This window comes from Chrysemys picta, chromosome 1 (assembly GCF_011386835.1).
Source record: "Chrysemys picta bellii isolate R12L10 chromosome 1, ASM1138683v2, whole genome shotgun sequence".
Taxonomy (NCBI): Eukaryota; Metazoa; Chordata; order Testudines; family Emydidae; genus Chrysemys; species Chrysemys picta.
In genome coordinates, this window is record NC_088791.1 from 163,661,876 (window position 1) to 163,677,065 (window position 15,190).

A 15,190-nucleotide genomic window follows, 5' to 3' on the forward strand; every position below is an offset into this window, starting at 1 on the left:
CTTTTTAGTTTAAGTCCTCACTAAATTTTGGTTTTTGTACAAATGATAATCATGACCTTAATTATCTTACATGAAGAAGTGAGTGGAAAAACAGGTCTTGCTAATTAAAAGGCATTTGGAAAATGATAAATATTAAACTTAGATGCAAAAGTGTGAAAATATGTAGTTTGTTATTGGGCAGAATTTCCCATTTCCTTTCAGAAAGCATGAGTAGACTGGAAGAACTTTCAAAATGTATCCTTTGAACAAATTAGGAGACGTCAAGAAACTCTCCTTTCATGTGTGAAAACTGATACCTTTGCACTGCTCTAAAAACTGCTAGCCTGGTTCTGCTGACACTGCACGGTGCTTTTCTCAGCTGGCCCATGGCTTTCAAGTGCAAGTAATATTTGTATTTTAAGAATTGTACAGTTTATAACTTACTTAAAAGTTTGAGTTCTGTGAATTTTTATAGCTGGAGAGAGTTGGTGAATGAAGGATCTGGGTTCTTTTTTGGAGGGACAGACAGATATTTTTGTTCTGTGTTTGTATTGTACCTAGCACAATGGGTTCTTGTGCCCTGATTGGGTCCACTGGATACTATTGGAATAATAATAATAATAATTAATATAGAGTACCGGAATTATATGGGCAGTGACAGCTTCTCCCACTCTGCTCAAGTGACTCATCTCTGACCTGGAGGGAACACCATGTACAGATGGAAAGCTTAGTTTTGTAGCCCTTTAAATCTCTTTTCCTGCCCAGCAAGAGGGTGAACAAGAGAACTGGGTTTTGTATTCTGGACACCCATCCACTGGAAACTTTACTGAGATCACTGGCTCAGTTCTTACTGGCTACCAGACCACTATTAGTGGCAACATCCTTGTTAGTCTTTTCTGTAAGTGAACTGTGAACACATCAGATGTGAACGTCTGGATCACTATAGCAGTCTTACCATGGAGTCACAGACAGTCCCCTTAGACTTCTCCAGTTTATCTTGCCACTCAGACAAACTGGACTTAGTGATAAACGGCCACTTAAACAAAAAATCACACCACATTCAGGTTGCTTCCAGTCGCAAGAGACCAATCACTTACCCCAGATCAGTTGGTACTCTAGAAGATTCTACACCAAAGACAATACCTGTAGCCAGTTCTGTAATAAATTATCTAAAGGTTTATTAACTAGAACAAAGGACTGACTTATTTACAGGTTAAAGCAAGGATTGGCAACCTGCGGCCTGCCAGGGTAAGCCCCCTGGTGGGCCGGGCTGATTTGTTTACCTGCTGCGTCCGCAGTTTCGGCCGATCGCGGCTCCAAGCCAATGGGGGCAGCGTGAAGCAGCGCTGTGCTGGCCGCCGCTTTCTGCAGTCCCCATTGGCCTGGAGCGGTGAACCGCAGCTAGTGGGAGCCGTGATCAGCCAAACCTGAGGACACGGCAGGCAAACAAATCGGCCCAGCCCACGATGGGGCTTACCCTGGGGGGCCGCATGCCAAAGGTTGCCGATCCCTGGGTTAAAGCAAGCAAACATATACACACACTAGTGAGTTATTATCTAAATCCTAACAGTGACAGAGTTGTAACGATCTGTCTATACAAAGTGTCTTTCAGGGCAGACCCAGGAAGCAGCCCGTGGGGATCTTTGAGTTCAGTTTAGAATCTCTGGCCCTTCAGCCAACAACCAAAAAGATGCAGTTTCCTCTTGTCAGAGATTTTTTTATTCTCTTCCCCCAGAGTTTATGATGATGGGTTGAGTTCATGTGCATGTCTCCTCTTCCTGGGTTGCGGGGGTGGGGAGCAATCAACAGAATAGACAGACAGACATAATTTGAATAGACAGATTTGTCCACTGATGTTCTGCAATGGTTTGTCTGGTGTCTATGGGCCTTCTTTAGTTGGGCAGGAGATAACAGCTTCTGTGGCAAACTAGTATTTCACACTTTGGTAATGCTTCTCTCCTGATTGTAGGGGTTTACAGTTTCAGAGCAAACACTTAAATATTACCTTATAATGTCTATATTATAAGTGAGATTGATACATGCAGCAACATACAAGCATTTCATGGAGTCTAAACACTAAATACATTCTTTAGAGACTAATACCTATTTTGAGCAAAACTCACATACAGGTGACCTGGCCTGGTCTCCAGCTATGAGGTTGTCAGTTCTGAGCTCATGCCTGTAGCCTGGGCAAGAGTTGGCATTTGGCCTGCCAGCATCACAAATGGTACCTGTACTCTCCCCCCTGTTCATGGGCCTGCAAGGGCACCTACTCTAGGCTTCAGGTCAATGAGGTTTAACTTAATTCAGCAAATTTTATCCTTGTTTCATAAGGCTAGTTCAGTATACTGGCTTCTTTCATACCCGGTTCTTAAAATATTATTATCTTGGCAAACATTTCAATAGTGTCAATATGAATTAAAAAAAATCTTATCTCTGTGGCAGAATATCTAACCTACTTGGATAGATAAGAACTTAATTTGAGCCATTCTGCTCTTTGTGTCTTTAAACATCCAGAGGGAATCAAAAATGTCAACACTGCCTAAGGGAGGAAAAGGAAGAGACTTTAGGATTAAATGACATGTCCCCACCCTCTCAGTCAGTCAGGGGGTGAGGAAGAAGGGGGAGGAACTGTTGTGGAGAATGTCTGGTGATGGCATAAATGACTGAGACATTTGGTGGCAAAATGGTCAAGCAGCTGAAGAAACCATTGAACAGGAGAGGTGGGGAGCTGAGTCAAACGATGATGAGAGAGGAAGGAGAGTTGGGATGTTTAAGGAATAAGAAAATAAAAAGACATTTAGGAAACTTTCCCACTACCTTTGTTTATGGCTGCAGCTGAGATGACTCATTCAGCTTTGAGTTCTGTAGAACAGCAGACTTGGGCAATTATATTTATTGTGGAAGCAAGTTTTGAGAGCTGGAAATGTGAGTAAGACTAGAATATGGAAGGGCATGTGCGTCACTAGGAATTGTGGGAATCAAATGTGTGTGTTGCTCTTTGAAATGCCACCAGATCTGACAGGGCTGGATTTCTCTCTCTGAGGAGTGTCCTTTTATAACTAAAAAGAATAATATGCTGCAGCTGATCAGACGTACTTGTAGGGTTACCATACGTCCGGATTTTCCCGGACATGTCCGGCTTTTGGGGGCTCAAATCCCCGTCCGGGGGGAAATCCCCAAAAGCCGGGCATGTCCGGAAAATCGGGAGGTCAGCCGGGCCGGCGGGGAGCCGGGCGAGCCGGGCCGGCGGGGACCCCGGCCGGCGGGGAGCCGGGTCGGCTGGGCCGGCGGGGACCCCGGCCGGCGGGGAGCCGGGTCGGCCGGGCCGGCGGGGACCCCGGCCGGCGGGGAGCCGGGTCGGCCGGGCCCGCGGGGAGCCGGGTCGGCCGGGTCGGCCGGGCCCGCGGGGAGCCGGGGGTTTGCCGGGCCGCCGGGGGCCGGCAGTGCTGGGCGGGCCGGGGGGTGGTCGGCCGGGGCCGGCACCCCAGGGCCCGAGCTGACCCAGGCTGGAAACGCGGGGGGGCCAGCCTGGGCCGCGCCTCCTCCCCCCACACCCCCCTTACCTGCTTCAGGCTTCCCGCGAATCAAATATTCGCGGGAAGCAGGGGAGGGGGCGGAGACTTTGGGGAGGGGGCGGGGTTGGGCAGGGGTGTGGGCGGGGCTGGGGGCGGGGCCGTGGGCCTTGGAGTGTCCTCCATTTGGAGGCACAAAATATGGTAACCCTAGTACTTGTGTGGTTTATTTTCAGTATTAAAATGGAAAACCTCAAAACAGCTCCCCTCCCCCCACCCAAAAGCAATAGTAGCAAACCATGAGCTTAGCTTCACTATTTGCTGACCTGAAAATAGTATGAAATCACATGTCCTTCTAGAAGGGAAGGTCACTGCTTTTAAAGTAGAGTTTGGATGGAAGATGGCTTTACAAACTTGGTTGTCCCATGGAAACTTTGCACATTTAATAACAAGAGTAATGTGCATTTAATACAATACTATTCATGTGGATGCTGTCACTTTTTTCCCCTTAGAATTTGTGAACCAACCATCTCATTAATGTCATTTGTTTCCACAAATAACCTGATGCTGGTAATGTTTAAGTCAACACAAATACAGCAACTGAAGGAAGTTCATGGGTACTTTGAGGTCATTACACAAGAAAGTAAGTTATTATTTAAATGAATTTGTATTTTTCGTGGAGATGCCACTCCAACCCCATAAACTGATTTAATGAATTTGGATAACTCCTGGTCAGCTTCTTTTAGTCCTTCTTTCTCTTCTACTCCTATATCATCTTGATCTCGCTCATGTTTTTCAGTACCCACTTGTCTCTCTTCTGAATTGTTTTTATCATGTTGACTCCCAGCATGATAAAATTTCCCTACTTTTTCCCCTTCCTGTAATCATGTTTGTTTGGACTAGCTATTGTTAAATGATGCAGTCATGGAAGTACATTTAAAAACAACTTGACTGAACTTGTATTTCAAACTAATCACCAGTCCTATACTCCAATATGCCAGTAGATGGAAGTGTTGTGCACCTTATTTACAGACAGTCAGTTAACACAAGTGTAAAATATTCCTCCCACAGCTTCTTGTTAAGAAGATGTTATTTACTACAGGCAGCTTTTTGTGATCACAATGTAGTACTATGGGTGGGACAAGAAGTGGCTGCAGAATTTTGACCAACTGAAGGGCCACTGTCCATTTATAAACATAAACAAATCCTGTGTTTGGACATGTTGTTGTTTTAATGAATCATGTTTATAAGAGGAGTGCTTAAGATGCAGCCGGGAATGGGGCCCCATTTTGCTATGTGCTGTACAAATACAGTGCACTAGACAGTCTCTGCCACCAAAGAGCTCATAATCTAAATGGGACAGACACAGGGTAGGGGAAAGGGTATAATGGACAAGTAGAGTGAATGATATGATGGGGGCAAACATCATGTTGGTGCCACAATTTTATTCTTGGCTTGTGGGGTATGGGTTTGGGGGAGTAAGGGAGGGGATAAGTTACATGGAAAGGAAACTGAAAGGAGAGGGGATGTTGCAGGGGCAGGTGTGGAGTGAGGTGAAGAGATGGTGAGGGAGGGGCTGAAGCAAATAGCCAATCAGCACAGGGCAGAGCAAGTCCAGTCTCTGAGGGTACATCTACACTACAGGGGGGAGTCGATTTAAGATACGCAAATTCAGCTACGTGAATAGCGTAGCTGAATTCGACGTATCGCAGCCGACTTACCCCGCTGTGAGGACGGCGGCAAAATCGACTTCTGCGGCTTTCTGTCGACGGCGCTTACTCCCACCTCCGCTGGTGGAGTAAGAGCATCGATTCGGGGATCGATTGTCGCGTCCCGACGGGACGCGATAAATCGATCCCCGAGAGGTCGATTTCTACCCGCCGATTCAGGCCGGTAGTGTAGACCTAGCCTGAGATCATTAGCATTCCTGGGTCACTGCTTTAGCTACTTATGCATCTGTTCCTACAGGCTGAAGTCTGACTGGCAGTACTGAGGCTGAAGGTATTGAGTACTCAAGTATTCAGCATTAAAGCTGAATTTTGTTGTTTAACTCTTCATATCTTGTTTACATTTTAAATTTCTCTGTTTGGGCAATGAATATTGACAATCATGTTTTAGACCTTTGTGATTAGTCCATTTCTTTTCAATTTCTCTTTGAGATTAAGAGGTGACTTCATTGGGCTAAAAGTACTTGCTTGGGGAACAGAAATTTGATGAATAAGGGCTCTGCAATCTAGCAGATGAAGGTATAACTTAGTCCAATGGCTGGAGACTGAAGCTAGACAAACTTAGAGTGAAAATAAGTGCAAATTTTTAATATTGAAGATATTTCACCATTGGAACAACTTACTGAGGGTCCTGGTGGTTTCTCCTTCAATAGCAATTTTTGAAACCAAGATATGCTTTAGTTCAAACAGAAATTATTTTGAGAAGTTCCTAACGCCTGTGTTATATAGGCGGTCAGACAATATAATTGCAATGGTCCTTTCTGGCTTTATAAAACAGATTCTCATGCACTACTACAATGCTGATGTTTTTTGGTTGCAAATATACTACTTGGTAATATTTTAGATCCATGTAACTGAGTGTGATTAAACTTTTAAAAAGTAAACTTTCAGACACAAACTCACTGTGTGTGGGTTTTTTTTTTGTTTGTTAACAAATCCAAAATACGGCTCATGAGTCTGAAGAAGGTCTTGTAAAATGGAAGAAATGGCTTCTGTGAGCCACCTATACTTTTGAGCTGCAGTGTGTTGGCTTGAGGCTGTTAGTTGGCAGCTGTGGAGGATCGAACAGTTAATATGATCTGGTGACTTTCCTGTTTTGGGAGAGACATGGAGTGGATTTTCTGAGGCAGCATTCTTGGAGCTTGCCAGTTCGGTGTCTGCATTTTCAGTGCCACTCTTTTTGTACAGCTCTGGCCTCTGATCTTTTGTGGGTGGGCCAGAACATAACACTTAAGTTGTCCTGTTGTGGAGCCAAAGGTCGGCAACTAATGTAGACACTTATCCAACAGGCTATAAAACTGGGATATTTAAAATAATGTGAAACCCCACCAAAATATTTCTTTTTTTAGAATGTGGAAAAACGATATTGACAAAAGAGAAAACTGGCTTTGAGGGGCGAATTGTGAGTCCATATTATCCAAGCTACTATCCTCCAAAATGCATTTGTACATGGAACTTTCAGGTAATGTCTTTTCTTCTTCTTTAGGCATTTTGCATAATTTAGGCAACAGACTCCTTAGGTTTTTGCTAGGTAGTGACGTGCTTTCTGAGAAATGGGGTAGTCATCTTATAGAATGGTTATTGCTGAATACATGCAATGCACTGGGACCTGTAGAAAGTAACCACTGAAATGCCAACAGAAAGTAGCATCTTGAAATAGACAAGTGGGTCTGCAGTAACAGTGGCTCCAAATTTTACTTGAAAAGCCAGGAGGCATCCCATGAAAGATTAAATTAGATTTATTTGTTAACAAGAATTATTCATAAAATGCTTTGACGTAAATAATTTAAAATGTGCATGTGTGAAGTCCCTTGTGTAACAGAAAGTGTGTTCTGTCTGCCGCCATTCATCTGAGATGTGGGGCTGGATTGTAAGTGCTCAGCATTCCCGCAGCTGGTCTCACATTTCCACCAGAGTTCAGCACCTCTCATTTTAATGCTTAAGGTAAGATTTTTCAACACCCTGGCACCCAACACTCATTTTGCTGCCTAAAGGGAAGCTCAGCTCTTTTGGAAAATCTGGCCCCTGGTGCTAATGTATACAAATGTAAAGTGGCTCAAAACAGCATGAAGTGCAGTGACACCGGTCCATGGGCTGTGTGTAGACAGAGTCTCAACTCCAAACAGTTCAGCCAGTCTTCTAAAACATCTCAGACTGATTCTGTACAGTCTCTACTTGTGTTGAAGAGGTGGCTGATAAATGCAGATAACTAATGTAAAATACTTGGTACATTTTTGGATGGTCATTTAATAAATTGGGGTCTTGTATACACATTGAACAGTAGTAATATTACTTTGAATGCCTCTGTGTTCTCCTCTCATATCCATGGATCTGCAGGCACTCTTTGTGCATTATACTTCTCAGGATTGATAGTGACAAGGCCTAGTTATTTGTGATGTCAGTGAATAGTCATTGCACTGGGAAAAGAGACTGAGTCTGTAGCCTGGGGGTTACAGCAGTCATCTGGGATGGGGGAGACCCATGTTCAAGTCCCTGCTCCAGTGACATTAATAATTTATACAAAGTGGACCTGCTTCAACAGGAGAGTGTGGGAATGTCTATGCTTTGAGGTGGGGTGTAATTCCCAGTTTGAGGAGACGTACCTGCACTAGCTCCATCAGAGCTAGTGCACTCAGAAGAGTATAGCTGTGGCAGTATGAGGGGCCAGCCACCCTGAGTACTTGCTGTCTGGCACATATACTCAGGGCAGCATGTCACCGTGGCTATGCTCTATTTTTAGCGCATTAGTTCTGTCGGAACTAGCCTTGGTATCTTTCCTCAAGCTGGGAATTATGACCATAGCTCAAAGCGTAGACATAGCCTGAGGGAACAAACACCACATGATAGATGTGCAGCCTCCTTGCTTAACTCACAACTGGAAGGTGCTCAACTACTACCATCATGAGCACGATATAAAAACCTGTGTAGAATATAATAAAGACACCCATGCCAGACTATCTCGTAGCTCAGTGACTAAGGCGATCTTCTCAAATGTGGGAAACACAAGATAATATCCCTTCTCCACTTCAGGTAGAGGGGGCAATTGAATCCAGGTCTCCCACATCCCCAGCTAGTGCCCTATCCCCTGGGCTAAAGGTTATAAGGAGGCCAGTGGAACCACCACCTCCTTTTCCCTCTCCGCCCCCCACTTTGTGACTCCAGCCTGAAAAATGGAAATGTTTTTGTAATACTGAAATGTAACACTACATTTCAACATTACTGATACATTTTGATTTTTTTGGTTTGGTCAAAACTATTCAGTAAATTCACTAATAGTTTTGTTTCTACTGAAATTGCATTTTTCGGTCTTTAAAATATGGGCAAAATTTTTTTCACCCAGTTCTGGTTGCCAGTTTTTTAACACGGGCAAAACATTTTGCCCTAGTTTTTGTTCTCAGAAACAGCTGAAATATTTTGCCAGAAATATTTAGCCTGTATCAGACTTCTAGCACAGAAAACTTCAGCCCAAACAGTTTAGGTTTGAAGTTATAAGCAACTAAAAACAGGATCTTAGTATAGGCAGTGTTGGGCTCAGGATATTACAAGGAAAACAGCTGGTTTAAAATTAAAAAAAAAATTCAAAATTTTGCACTTGTTTCACTGTGGAGACAGACCAATTTCCACAATTTTTTGGGTAAACTTTGATCACTTTTCTAAGTATTTTAGAACTTTTTTTTTTGTTTTAATGATAATTATTTTTGTGGTAGTGCCTAGCAGTCCAAGTCATAGACCAGGTCCCTATTGTGCTAGGCGCTGCACAAACACAACTAGAAAATGGGCCCTGCCCCAAAGAGTTTACAATCTAAGGATCAGCCAGAAGATGGATACAGACAAACTGGGGATCACAAGGAATCAATGAGACAATATTGGTCAACATGATAGGCAGTGGTCTCGGCACACCAGCAGCCTAACTGTTGTCAAGCATGAATGTGGGGAGGAGTTTATCTGGAGGACAAAAGAGAGTTCTATCATGAGAGCTGCAGGGACACCAGACTCTGTGCTTTAGCAGAGAACTAGAGAATAATCTCCAGCTTGGAAGTCCCTTCCTTTGCGTTCTGTGATGTATCCTGGTCCCCTCTGGAAAACGGAAGCCCAACAACTCTGTTTAACTTGCTTTGTACCCTTGGAACTTGTTAAGGTATTAGGGAACAAACAAAGAGCCAGTCAGTGTAGATAGCAGGAGAGGCGTAAAAGGAATAACTAAGAGCAGTGAGCTACACAGCAATAGTATATTAAAAGTGGTGAAAAATATTTGGAATTTGATGAGGAAGTAAGGTGAAGAGATTCAGAATGGGGAGTAGCTGTTCTTTTTTTGGTGGTAGGATTTTGAGTGGGTTGGGAGCAGGGTTGAGGTGGAAAGCAAAGCATAAACTGAAAATGGGAAGTGAACGAGTCAAAATATAGATATAGCTTTTTGGAAGTAGGGATGGAGAGAAGTTGGACTCTATAGAGATAGAGTGGAGGAAATCCAGAAGGACTTAATAGTTTTGATGTGGGAGGAAAGAGTAAAAACCAAACAAAAGCTTTCAAACATGTATATTGAGGAGGATAGTGTTTTTTTTTCATGGTGAAGGGAGGGAGTTGGGAAGTTTAAAGTAGGGAATAGGAGTTAAGATTTTTCCACATTGGTCTTGAGCTGCTAGGATACTTAGGCAGAGGAGAGATGTGAGCCTCTATAGAAAGTGTGGGAACAACTGGTAACTTTGGTAAATGCAGTATTGGTAGAGTGGAAAGGGATGGAAACCTAAAGTGAGCTAAAGGAGAGGAAATCAAAGCATCAGAAAGAGCCATCAATCACACTCAAGGAGTTGGGGGGGGGGGAGTGAAGGACAAACTCACTTAAAAGGTAGGAGTTAAAGTGATGTTTTTATGTGTATGTTAGAATGTTCAAACTGAAGTCAGCAAAAAGTGAGAAAGCAAATAAAATGAAGTACTGCATGGTGAATAGTGAAAAAGAACTGTGTACATACATAACTAGGAGGGTATGAGTAAGGGAGCTAGAGAACCAGGCAAGGAATAAGAGATAAAGGGAATGGATTGAGTGGCTGTTGTATTGTTGGAGACTAGGCAGAAGAAAATTTGGAATGATCCAGTATGGAGGGAGAAGAACTGGGGCTGTAGGTAACTAGCTCCAGACTGTTTAAAGGACATTCTAAAAAGCTTTTACCTTGTCCCCTGCTATTCTTAACTCAAAAGGCCTTTCACAACATACACAGGAATTGCTTTTTGGTATGTAGGAACTAACTCTAGCACTGTCAGTGCGTATTGTGCAAATGCTGTGCGTGTGGCCAAATTATACTTCTCTCATCAGTAAAAGATCGGGATGAGATCATGACTACTAGCTTCTAGTCACTTGTCTTCTGTTCCTGTAAAATGGAACCTCTGTTGATTACATGTGTCTATGATATCCTTAGGCTTAATCTGGGTTTTAAAATGCTTTGAAATCCTCTGGATGCAATGTGCTACCAAAAAGCACGATATGGAATAAAATAAACCATAACCTTGGAGAGCTGACACAGATGTACCTCAGTGTCTTAGCTGTCAGTCAGCCATGGCTGTCTGCCCCTGCACTAATGAAGTTGGAATAGCCAGAGGCCTTTGATCTCAGTTTGAAAGCCGCATTCCATATATAGTCAGGAGATGAAAGGATTGTTTGCTTATGAGGGATGGAAAGCCTGCAGCTGCACTTAGCCTCTGCCAACCTAAGCTTTTGCTGGCAGCTGAAAAACCATCAGGCCTGCTCAGGTGCTCTTTGTTGCTCTGTGCAAGCCAGTGCTCTCCTGTAGCTTGGTATCCCGAGAGCATAATCATTGTTAAGACAAATCTAAAGATTTTAATTCTGTGTGCACAAAATGTTTTTACCAGCCTTCTTGCTTGTTTGCTACAGACTCCTCAGAAGAGCCTGGGCATAGCACTGAAGTTTCATAACTACACTATCAGTGAGAAGAGCATCAAGGGCTGTGAGCGGGGATGGTGGAGAATTAATGAACACATGTAAGTATTTCCACATGGGTTATTAAACTAGGAATTGTCGGTAAACTCATTCACGCTACTGAGGCATCTGGGTTAGTAATGCTTAGAAAAAGGGGGAAGAAGAGAGATCCATAAACAAGCATAGCATTTGTAACATGCCCCTTTATTTGGATGATTTGTATAACTATAAACCTAAAATCAGATATTTTTCTAATTAAAAGAACAGCTAGACTGAAGAGAAGGATGCACGCTCTCTCTCTCTCTCTCTCTCTCTCTCTCTCTCTCTCCTCATGTAAGAGAGAGGAATGGGAGAACGTGATGAAGATGGATGTCCTGTGAACCATGCAAAATAGCTTTGGGTTCACCGGGTTAATCAAACTGAATTTTTTGTACAACTTCTTAACCTGTAACTTAATTTCATGATTGCTCACAAGAGACATTGAGTCTAATTGGAGTCTAGTGAAAGCATATCAGGTATCATGGGCACTTTATTAGGGAAGGCGTGGTTCTTCTGTCTCTATCTCCATCCCCCACCCCACCCAAAGTGCTAAGCTGGCATAGTTGGGTGCCCTGTGTGTGGTACATTTACTATGTACCTGTCATTAGAATATTGCTGATTCTTTAGTTTTCCCCACAGGCTCTTTGCATCCTTTTTTCACTCTGTTGTAGTCTTTCCCCCTCCCCTCCCCCCACCCTTCCCTTCACCCTTTACTTGTTAGGTTTCCCCCCCACAATCTTGCTTTACTGGAACATCGAATCCAATTAGCTGTTAACTCACACTTTAACTTCTGAACCTGCTTTGGAAACTTGTCCAAATTTGGGCCTACTTGAGGATATGAAAAACTCATTAGCTAGAACAAGGGAAAAATGCCTTCCCATTGTTATAATCCTATACAGTTAAGTATTTAAATGAGAGGCTCAACCTCCTTCTGAAGCTTCTCTCATTGACTTTTGATGGAAGCTGGTTACTGGACTATATGGACGCTAAGTATTTCCCATATCAAATGGATATCCAGAGGACTTCATTTTTTTCCTGAACTAGTTATAGGGTACCTGTGAAATTCCCCAGGGTACAATCTGGACTGTTGAACAGCTGTGTCCCCTCAATTCTCCAGACTGGGGTGCCTTTTACACTGCTTTGCTGTGAGAGTAACCACTCCTGGTCTGCTCACACACAGCCTCTAGCATGTAAATCACTCCCAGCTATTCAGTATGAGTTCTATGCCCAGCCACTCTTGAATTACACTGTAGAGCAACACCAGCAAATTCCCAATCCCAGACTTTCCCCCAGAAATGTGTGTCTTGTACTGCCCAGCCCTCTCCCGGACAACACAAGCTCCTAGAAAGCCCATCATTTTATTAATAGAAAATGATATATGCACACATCCTGTTATCTCAAATTGAGTTTCCCAAACACTTCTGTTTGAGCACACTGGTTTAGATAAAAAAGTAAAACAAGTTTATTAACTACAGAAAGATAGATTTTTAAATGATTACAAGTAATGAGGTGCAAAAGTCAGAATTGGTTACTAGAAAATAAAAAGTAAACCACAAACGAATATCTAACTTAAGCTAAATTAATTCAAAGCAAAGGTCTCTCTCACCACATGCTTCAGCAGTCTTACTGGCTGGATTCCTTTCAGCCAGGATCCCTCCCCCAGTTTAGTGTTACTTGCCTTGTCCTTCAGGAGGTGCTGATGCTATGAGCAGAGAGAAAGGGGGGAGTATTTGGGGGCATCTGTTCCCCTTTCTTATAGTTCTCTTTTTCTTTGAAAATCATCTCCAGCTGAGGTTCAGGAGATAAAGTCTGTGGGGACAAGAACCTCTAACTATTTCCTTGCCAAAATGTAGATTTCTTGCCCACATCCTTTTTTCCTGCCAAAGAATGGTCTCTTAACCAGGTGATAGTCGATTTGATTTTGTCGACACCTGTCTGAGGCAGCATTTTGCCTTTTGTCTCTGAGGAACTGGTTTGTGCCTGCTTTTCGAAACATGGAACATGTCTCAGCAATGTCATAGAGTAGAATCTTATAACTTTACATACAATGTTGTCACACATTTTACAGGACAGTAATGATCAGCAAAGTATGAGTTTTCAAATGATACCTCACAAGGCATACTTTGTGCAAAATTATAAAAAGGGTGAACATAGGGATACAGATTGTCACAGTACCTTGAAGGATTTAGGATGTTAGAAGACTTCTGGGGTGATTTCATATCCAATGTGATATCTGAAAATGAAGCTGGGGTTCATTAGTGGGAATCTCTCCATGAAGAACCTCTTTTAAAATAATTATGGTCCAGCTGTTTGCCTTCTGATTCATAGGATTTTTTTTTTTTAAGTATGGACCATGGTAACTTTATTGTAGTGGTTTAATTTTCAAATGTGAGGACTGGGACCATATTCCTGATCTTGGTAACCCGGTGATATTACAGCTAGGGCTGGGTCAAATTTTCCATTGAAACTGCTTTTCAAAGGAAAACCAGATGTTTAACTAAACAGACTTTTGCAGCAAGTGTCTACTTGCATAGAAAACTTGGGGTGTTTTGCCAAAAAAATTTCAGTTCTTTCAGTTTCTCAATGCAAGTTTTTGTTGGGTCAAAATAATCCTGTTCTGACCAGTTCTAATGACCGTGTTAGCTATGTTGGGTGAACCTAGTTAAAACACTGCTGGAGACTTGCATGTTTTGAGGATTGGAGTAAAGCCTTAGAATATACTGTAGCTGTGGTAACTGGGATCCCCCACCCCAAAATTACTACAGTTGTCTGTTCTGATTACATGGGGACAGATTTAGCCAGTCAGGGACCCACAAGTCCTACTGTATGACTTTCGCTGTCTATTCAGTGAGCCCCAAAAGCTTCTGCCTACCCAGAGAGCACACACATTCTGAGAACTGATTTTGCTAAAGTTTTTACAGGCTTCTAAAAATAGATGTCTTCTTGTTAATGTTTCTGTGTGTGAAAACACCACTGGAAGAATTCCACATACTGTGATAAGCTGTAAAAAATTTCCACAAGGGACTGTTTTAAAAAAATACTCTGCTTCAGCACCTCATTGTGCGTCCCATCAGAAGTAGTCACTGGCAGGTCATCCTGTGTGGGTGAGAGGAGACCGTCTCTCCTGGCTTTGGGAGCAGGTGGTCAAGTATGGAGCTGGTTTCTTCGCTACAGAGGTGTGTTGGGTGCGGAGTGGGGCTCCCTTGTGTTGAAGGAAGCTGAGGTATGGAGCAGGTCTCTGCTAGCTAGTAGGGGGGAATCAGATGTCTAATAAACCTCCTGCTGTGTGTGCACTCTGGCAGGCCCTTTCTTGCTGTGGGAGTGTTAGCAGGCATGTGGCAAATGAACCACATGCACTCCTATTGGCCCTGACAAAATGCAGGAAGTCTCTGCTCCTAGTAGTAGGGGAACAGAACTGGGGAGCTTGGTCAACAATGCACTTGCACAAGCTCCCTTCCACTTACCTGTGTGAACATGGTTTGGGGTTTTACAACTAACGCTTTGCATAACTGTTCTCATGCCATTTAAAAAGCCATACACCTCTCTCCATGTGCTGCTGGAGCAGAATCTCCTTCATCTGTCAGAAGTACTTTAATTTTGCTTTGCATGGTAGCTTTATTGCACCAAAGTCCCTCACAGAAACACAGTAACAAGTTTTCCCATTCTTTACAGCAGATGGTTGTGGTGCACACAGACACCAGTTAATGTCCATTAGTTCCTTGAATTCTCATGAGAAGTGGACTGATTAACTTCTCTGCTACCTTCTGTATTGAATATACTCTTATCTGTTTGTACAGCATCTAGCACAATGGGGTTCCGGTCCTGTTGTGATAACGGGGCCTAGAAATTTACCCTAATATTAAATCTAAATTAATACAACAGAACTACCATAATAAACACAATGAATAAAATGTAACTTCTAGTTCCAGCCTACAAATCAGTCCTTATCAGACAGTGCCTCAAATCCAATAATTCATCTTATCCTTCCTCGAGTTTAG

The 15,190-nt window shown here is 43.0% G+C and overlaps 1 protein-coding gene across 4 annotated transcripts in view; it reads left to right on the forward strand.

Moving 5' to 3' along the window:
- Positions 1–15,190, forward strand: part of TMPRSS7 (transmembrane serine protease 7) — a 71,125-nt gene that overhangs the window by 40,282 nt on the left and 15,653 nt on the right. For all 4 annotated transcript variants that reach the window (XM_065588739.1, XM_065588740.1, XM_065588734.1 and 1 more), the window contains 3 exons: positions 4,007–4,137; positions 6,571–6,683; positions 11,109–11,215. In XM_065588739.1, coding sequence (XP_065444811.1) covers positions 4,007–4,137; positions 6,571–6,683; positions 11,109–11,215 — 351 coding nt within the window. The remainder of the gene's footprint in view (positions 1–4,006; positions 4,138–6,570; positions 6,684–11,108; positions 11,216–15,190) is intronic.